General features: G+C 35.6%; 1 protein-coding gene across 1 annotated transcript; it reads left to right on the top strand.

Annotated features, from left to right (window-relative positions):
- Positions 1 to 635: 635 nt before the first annotated feature.
- Positions 636 to 3128, top strand: LOC132113217 (5-hydroxytryptamine receptor 7-like). The gene is made up of 2 exons (XM_059521034.1): positions 636 to 1297; positions 2110 to 3128. Exons 1-2 carry the CDS (start codon positions 690 to 692, stop codon positions 2897 to 2899), a joined length of 1398 nt encoding a protein of 465 aa, XP_059377017.1. The 5' UTR covers positions 636 to 689; the 3' UTR covers positions 2900 to 3128.
- Positions 3129 to 9245: the final 6117 nt, after the last annotated feature.

Genomic DNA, 9245 nt, shown 5'->3' with positions numbered 1-9245 from the left:
ATCATGTTCTTCTGAACTGGAAACAGAACAGGTTTGAAAATAAAAAGCATGACTTTCCAGACAACTTCTGTTGGCCCATGAAATGTTACACAAAACGGGACAGATTATAAATCGTAGTGAAAAAAGCATTTCAGTTGTTTGTGCTGTTTTCAATTACACTGTCCTGGTGGTTAGGCTATTATTTTAAATAAAAATAAATAAAGTGTAATTAAATAATGAAATCTATTAAATACTAGTGTTAAAACCCACCCAGTTCAGGTTGTAACACCAGCACTCTTTTTCTTGAAATAGTAGATTCAGGAATTATTTTAATAAGCAGAAGATAAAATGGTAAAATCAGAGACACAACTCTGTTTTGTTAATCCATTCAATTCATTATCAATTCATGACTATTTTAAATTTGTTGTGGTGAGGGAAAAAACTGGCATCTTACATCTGTTTGCTAAAGCTTTGGTTACACCCGTTAATGCTTAAAAACAAAATGATAAACTTCTCTCTCACTCAGTTTTTGTTAGAACGAATAAAAAAGGCATAAAAGACGAATCAACGATCTCATCTAAAAATAGAGAAATTAGCTGCGTGTCAGTGACTAAAGGCTAATCGGATGCGCATCACTCATTGCGCGCGCAGTTGTGATCTCGTGCCATCATCGGGCGCTCTGAAAAGTTCAAGGATAAACGAAGCACGGCATGGTGCTGGGTGATACCAACAGATCAACTGTCGCGCAAAGCCACGGAGAAACTATGAAGTCCTTGATGGGTGAGGAGCGCGCGCTTGAGACAGGTGCAAGCGTGGAAACTTCTAACGGCATGATGATCTCCGAGGTTCTTATCCCTCGCCTATTCAAAATTGCGCACGAGTCTGGAGAGGTGGCAGTGGCTGCGGGCTCCGGATCCTCGGAAATAAAGCCTTCTAGCTTCCCGATCCTTCTGGAGATGATGGAGGTGGCGAACGGCACGCGCTGCGCGGAGCAGATTCTCAGCTACGGAGAGGTCGAGAAGGTGCTGATCGGTGGAGTGCTGACCATGCTCACGCTCATCACCATCTGCGGGAACTTGCTTGTGGTCATCTCCGTGTGTTTCGTGAAAAAACTACGGCAGCCCTCCAACTATCTCATCGTGTCCCTCGCGCTCGCGGACCTCTCCATTGCGCTCGCGGTGATGCCGTTCGTCAGTATCACGGACCTGATCGGTGGTCGCTGGATTTTTGGCAAGTTCTTCTGTAACGTGTTTATAGCCATGGACGTGATGTGTTGCACCGCGTCCATCATGACCCTATGCGTTATTAGCATCGACCGGTGAGTTTTTTTTAATTTTTTATTATTGATTATCATATTCATGATCAATGATAATGAAAAATGATTTGACAACACTTACAATAACATTTTTATCATTAGTGAATCTATTAGGTATCATGAAATAACATCAACAGTACTTTTTATAGTAGCCTATTTGTAATTTTATGTTAATATGACTTTCTACTTAAACTAATATTTTTAACATTAAATTCAACTCAAGTACAATTTAAATGATAAATGTATAATGCATATAATTAAGAATGATATACAAACATGAGTTTAGAATGAACAAGTGTATTCATAAATTAGTATCCACCTAGATTTTTAAGTTTGACTTAAAAATATTATCTTAAAATAAACCTTTATTCATCTAAGTGAATTTTAATTCCCAAATAATGTAATTATATAATTATACACAATTATTATAATTGTTGTTAGTTTCTAGAACATTAACTGATGTTAACAAAATATTAAACCTTATTGTAAAGTGTTTCTAATTACACATTCAGTTCTACTACTATAAAGTAGGTTTCTTTGAAATTAAATGGTTTGAAACTCTGTGTGGCATGAATTTTTATAATGAAATGGCATGCAGTGTTGCAGAAATTCATTTTTTGGGTGTTGACTGTTTTGATCAGTCCAGTAAAGAAACTGGATAATGTCTAAATCAAATAGCTAAAAACTGATGGCACAAGTCCGTTACATATTTATTATAACATATAGCTGAAGCAATTTTTTGTCATGATAATATGACTTTAAATAAAGTCCTGTCTTCTTACTTGTCCATGTACTGTATTTTCTCTCTATCACAGGTACCTTGGCATCACCAGACCCCTAACTTACCCAGTGAGACAGAACGGCTGGTGTATGGCCAAAACGGTGCTTTCTGTTTGGCTGCTTTCTGCATCAATCACTTTGCCACCGCTCTTTGGCTGGGCACAGAACGTGAACGATGACCGTGTGTGTCTGATCAGCCAGGACTTTGGCTACACTATTTACTCTACAGCTGTTGCATTTTACATTCCCATGACTGTCATGCTGGTCATGTATTACCGCATCTACCGTGCAGCCAAGCTCAGCGCTGCCAAACACACCATCACCGGCTTTCCTCGTGCAGGACAGGAGGAGGAAGAGGAGAATGAGGTGGATTGCGTAACTGTGGCAATAAAACTGCAGAGGGAGGTGGAAGAGTGTGCGCGTCTGCCGCGACTCCTGCGAGGAGTGGGCAAGTGGAACTCGGACCGCAGGAACATCTCCATATTTAAGAGGGAACAGAAGGCTGCGGCCACACTCGGGATTGTGGTAGGAGCGTTTACCGTCTGCTGGCTTCCGTTCTTTCTCCTCTCCACGGCCCGGCCCTTCATCTGCGGGACAGAGTGTAGCTGTGTCCCCCTGTGGGTGGAGAGAACGCTGTCGTGGCTAGGATACGCCAACTCACTCATTAACCCCTTTATCTACGCTTTCTTCAACCGCGACTTACGCACCACTTACCGAAGCCTGCTCAGCTGCCGTTACCGCAATATTAACCGCAGACTGTCGGCCGCCGGCATGCATGAGGCCCTACGACTGGTGGAAAGAACAGAGGTGGTTGTCTCTGGGTGACCCGAACTGTGCAAACAAAGTTCAGAGGTCAACATTTACACAGGAACTCACAAGCCTAAATGGTCATGATGGCATTTAGGATTGTGTCATGTTTGGACAGTACACAGTCCAAAACAGTAGTCAACTTAGACAGAGGCATGTGTTATGGTCAATGCATTTACATTTTCTCATCTTTGCTGACACAGGAACACAATCACTGGCTTTCCTTTAGAAGAACAAGAGAGAAAAATACATATTGCTGATGAATCAAATAGAGTCCAGCTTCTATTTCAATTCCTGATAATTTAAAGAACAAAACTAGAAATGCACACACACACACACACACACACACACACACACACACACACACACACACATATATATATATATATATATATATATATATATATATATATATATATATATATATATATATATATATATATAAATGAATTTATATGCAAGACGTGCAATATTGCACCAGTATCCTGATATCTTGTCAGTCGAGGGACTCTGGATATACAGATCAATAGAACTGTAGGGAGAAATCGGTTTAGATTTATTTATTCTTGAAAACAGATAACCGCTCAGCTCGGTTTCTGTGTTAAAAACGTTTATCGAGCCGTGAGAAACTCATTTGTCAGCTGTCAGCACCTGTTATTTCACATAGTGTGATTCATCTGTGTCTGAATCTTGCGCCTCTGTGCTAAACACAACTAAAGGCAAACCATTTCATTCTGCACATGCTCACTCTGTATAAAACCACTGACTGTTTTATGTATTGATGGAAAGAGCATTAAAGCACAGATCTAATGTCAGGCTAAGCTTCTTTCTGCAGCTGTGATTAAGCCAGAAGGAACAGGACGTAATCTGATTAGAGATCAGTAATTAAAGGGATTTTGATGAGATTGACTCGGGTCTCTTTTTTTGTAGGTATCTATTTATAGCTTGATTCTACTGGGATCTTATGTGATTGGCTTGTATGTCGCTAGTATTTATTTATTATACATGCCACTGAAAAATTCATGCAGTTGTAATCAGGTTCACACTTTTGAGTCCCTCACAATTACTTGTGCATAAAAATATGAACAAATTTGTAATGACTTTTGTACTTATGTCTACCTGTGTAAATATTATAAACAGATGAACCAAAATTTAAAGATATTAGTTCATTGTCTTTTTACTGTAGATGTTTTAATGTTACTCCTTGTGAATATTTTGAAATAAAGGATCAAAAAACTGGAATTTTTGTGAAGTTCTTGCATTTACACTTTTGAATCAACCTTATAACATTGCCAGATCTATAGAAAAGTGCTGCTAAGTTACCTCGCTCATTTCTCATTTTTCCCATTAGGATGCCATTTCAATGACTTCACCTTGAATATTGAATTCGTCCAGGTGTTGAGGATAAGAGAAGAATGGCGGGAGAAGGGAAAGAAAAAGAAGCAAACTGTATAGGAGGTGTTCCCATTCACTTAGAATCACTAAAGCACTTACTATGACTCAAATGCAATAAGTTGCCCAATCCTTGAGAGAATTCTATTTTAAGGGTCCAGTGGTCGACCTGTGACAGCTCCCTGTGCAGCTGCTGCAAAATCCATTCACAGAGAGGCTGCACTGCTGCTGATGATAATGATGATTGACCTGATTTCACACCAACATGAATCTGCTCTGGTCCATGAGTGTTGTATGAGCTCTTGCTAACACATAGACATATATTTTTTCCCCACTGAGCTTAAGAAATAAAATAGAAAGGCCACCCTAGTGGGTGATAGACTAGAGGACTGTAAAATTACAGGTCAGAATAATTCCCTCATATTTCACCCAACTGAGAAAATCCTTTCAGCTGTTAGAGCGAGACAGGAGAATTTTAAGTGGGCAGTAATCACCTGTGCTTTTTTTTTTTTTTTTTACATATTTCTTACACATATCTCTAATTTTCCTCCATCTTTATTTCCTCTTTTCCAGCGACATTTAGGTCTTCTCTTCATCCATCATTACACAGATTATAGACTCACCTGAGTCCACTGCTTCTTATGGACACTAATTAATTATTTTTTGCATAACTTAATTACATTTGTAGCCTGGAGATTAATTCTGAAAATCACATTATGCTCAGCTAAATTATCCCACTGAAATACCTTTAATATTTTCTGTAAAGCTCAATTGAGTCCTTAGCACTCACGCTTTGTCAATGGATGATAATCATAATAATACAATTTCCTCTTATGTTCCGCTTATTGCTGTAGGGGTTGCAATGGGTTGTTGAACTGCTCTTTTACGTGATTTCTGTGCTAGAAAAATAGATATGTCTGCATTTTTCATCAGTCTCCCTGCTATTTACATATGAAGTGGCTCAGAAGTGTGTTGGTCACAAAAATCACTCAAACTACCTGCTGAGAGAAAACGAGAGAGATGAGAGCACTGAGAAGCAGAGGAAAATAACAAGAGGCTTCATCTGTGAGCATTCTGTGCATTTAAGACTGATTAACTCATACTTGTGTTTGACTATGCTTTTCAAAAGTATTAAATATTCAAGCTGGCTTATTTCACTATACAACAGTAATCACGGATGCTAATCATGATTACAGAATTTGCATTGTATACAACATTTTGTAACAATCATTGGCATTCAGAAAACAAAAATAATGACATCTTTAAAGCGGCGTTCTGATTGGGCTGTTTAGCAAAAAGACACATTGTTGCTTGTCCAAAATGTTACCTGTTTCTCCTCAATGCCCCTTGAGGAGGTCTTTTACACTCAGATTTACTCAGTTCTGTCTCACTGCTTCTGTCTGTTATTCTTTTTCTATTTTTTCAGGAGATTGTGTCAGCTTCACTGCACTGCACTCCTTGCTGCACTGATTATGTGAAAACCTAAGGACTGGCTCTATTGTCAGAGCAGGTTATTATTATAATGGTTAATGCAATTATGTCTATATAATAATACTTAAGTGACTGTCTGTACATCTGGCTTCCCTCAAGTTATGTTCCTCTGGAATAAGAACTGAAAGAAAGTATTGTAAATTAACTAAAATTACTCCATTCTAGTTCCGTGCTCAATTTGGTAAACTACAACACTGAATATTTGAAGCAAAGTTATAATCAAAACAATAAATAAACAAAAGGAAAACATGATGTAATATTATGCATGACGGTCCTCACACAAACTGCAAAACTGTTCATTGTCCAGATTTCTAGAAAAAGTTTGTCCAGAATGTAAGGTCTTAAAAAGTATTCATTCACTCAAAAGTATTAAGTCACTGCAGAAAGTCAAATATCTAAAATTGTACATAAATACACATCCTTGTTTTCACTTTGAATTAATTTGTGTTTTTCTGAGCCCACTGGCAGATATTTGTTCTTTGTTTTAATCATAAACTCATTTCATTTTGATTAATTGTGTACAAGACAAGACTTATTACCTCATGTAATTTTGCTTCTCAAGTAAATGTATCTTGATTAAAGAAACTTAAGACATTTGCACTGGAAAACAAGACAAAAATACTTCAGAAGATTATATATACTGTATATCAAACCATCTCTTTCTTACCTTTTTATAATCTGAAGCACCTTCTTTCGGTTCTTCAGATTTCAAAAATACTTTATGTAACCATTCAGACAATAAAGTTTCTTCTATGGCATTGTGAAGCACCTATATTTTTAACAGTGCAGATATACTGTAAAAGTTCTTTCCATATTCTAAGGGTTGGAGCAGAGGTATTTGACTATATTTATTTCTTTATTTTGTAAAATGTATTAAAAAGTCACAGATATCGGTTGAAAGTTGTATTCATGTGTGCTTCCAAGACATTTACATTAGGAGAACACATATATATGCTCTCTTGTGTTTCCTTTAGATAAGTCCTTACATTTTCTTAACCTGGTCTTGAAAAGATCTTTAAAAAGTCTTAAATTTACATTCATCAAAACTGCTTGAGAAGTCTACAGGGAAATGTAAAGCTGCCCATTGCATGCCAACACCTACCTATACATGTGACCTGGGCACTCAGTGGGTAGGACAATGTTTAATTATTATTATTATTATTTTTAATCATGTCAATCTCTGGGAGCACTATGAGTATTTAAGCCTCTGTAGTCAGATCCCCTCTGTGAATCTGATTACACAGGGCTGTGCTCCCCAGAGCCATCCCATAATCTCACAGTATGGACACAGGAAGAACACCTACACATCCAAACACACCCAAAACAAAAATATATCCAAATATCTTATTTTACACTGTAAAAATGTATTGTCAAATTAACAGTAACTTACTGGCAAATATTATACAGAAGTTGCTGTATTTCATTCAACAGTAAAATTACTGTAACACTAACTACAGTAGTGTTTACCTTACTGTAATATCGAATACATAATTTTACTGTATTTTTTACCATGTCAAAATACAGTATTATACTGTTGATTTTCAATAATACTGTAAAGTATTATACAGTTATGAAATGTTATTTACATTTTTTTTATAGTGCTACTGTATAACATTTAGAATTTGTAGAAAACCTGTGAAAGTGCTATTTCAACTGCTGATGGGAAATAGGAAAAATAAGTTTGTTTATTTAAAAATGTTAAACAATACATTAGTAATAAAATAATAATGACATAAAAAAATCTAACTAATTAAAAGACTAACAATTTATGATTAATCATTAAAATCACAGAACAATACATTAGTAATAATAATAGCATATAATACAACAATAAAATATGTTTTAAAAAAAGACTAATAATTTGATTAAAAAAGCAAACTTTCTTATATTCTAGATTCATTGCACACAAACTGAAATATAAACTGAAAGAGTTTTTTTTTTTTTTTAATTCTGATGGTTACGACTTACAACTTAGAAAAATTAAAAGTTCAGTATCTCAAAAAATTGTCAACAAGCTTGGCCCCCCACCTAATTTGGAATCATATCACACCAAAAATTTTGTGTGAAATGTGCAGTTTGTCCTGTAAACTATAGGCTACATAAAAAAAAGGAAAACCTCACAAGCAGATAAATTAAAATCTGCTTTTGCTGGCTGGCACAAAGGCAAGAACACTTACGTTTTTAAAGCACTATGCATTATAACCAATCCCATATGATTATGTTGAGTTTATGAATGCAAGGTCCAATCAGAGGCATTCAGATGAGACATTGCCGAAACATGCTGTTTCATCATCAAGCGCGCTGGCTGACTGAATTCTCTGGCTAATAATTTAATCAGAAACAACAAAGTGAAGATGTACAAATGTAAGTAAGTAATAATATAAATTTAACAGCTAGTGTAAACAGCTTTAGATATTATTAAGGGAGTTTCTGAGAGTGCTTGTATTAAAAGTCGGTATCTACCATATTTTATGGTATGACACCATATCTGGTACTCAAGTAAATTAACGAATTTTTATGCAAAGATAATAGATTCCACTATTAGGCTACTTTACTAGAGAACTGACATGCATGTTCATACATATTTGAGAATCGGGATATTTCATTATATATTTTGGGAATATATATATATATATATATATATATATATATATATATATATATATACAGTATATATAAAGATTAATTATAATAATAAAACCCCTGCTGAATAAAACAATAGACACCATTAGAAAATTTGTAATGGTTTTATTGGTTATAATGGGACTTGTATTGGTTTTACTGGAAACTGTAATGAACCCTGTTCATTCTACTAGTAAGTTGCCTTCTATAGTTGGCTTGTTAAAACCAATATATCTTAATACAATATGTCCCAAAAAGTTGATGGTTTGTAATGTCTGTAATAGTCTTTGTTGTGGAAACAAAGTGATGAATGATGGTTTAATGGGTTTTTTTCAGTAGGGACATAATCCTATATCAGTTTGTGGCTACTGTGTGTCACATGAAAAACATGAGAGAACCCCCCCCCCCCCCACTTCACTCGTGCCTCCTCAAAAATGATGCCCCTGACACTACAATACAAAATTAATAAATGAATAAATCAAATAAATGAAACATGATGAAACATGACATGGTGAAAAATGACTGAATGAATAATAGGCTATAAAGTACCTTAAGATTATTATTATTATATTTTTATTATCATTATTATTAAATTACAAAAAATAAAAAACTTTTCCATGATATTGATTTTTTTAGATGCACCTGTATATAGATTGCATCTGTCCTTTTTATCTTATCTGTTTTGGCTAAATGTTGCGGATCTGATTGTACACATAAAATCTTCACTAAATCACAGAGAATCAGTATCTGAGAAACAGATACAGAAACAACTCTGCCACACCTAATAGCCAGAAGTACAAGTTTGCAGTTGGTTTAACTGCCTCAAAACAAATGTTTTACACACACACACACACACACA

Source organism: Carassius carassius, chromosome 32 (assembly GCF_963082965.1).
Source record: "Carassius carassius chromosome 32, fCarCar2.1, whole genome shotgun sequence".
Classification (NCBI taxonomy): Eukaryota; Metazoa; Chordata; class Actinopteri; order Cypriniformes; family Cyprinidae; genus Carassius; species Carassius carassius.
The sequence above is the reverse complement of the archived record's forward strand: the minus strand, read 5'-3'. Positions and strand labels throughout refer to the sequence as shown.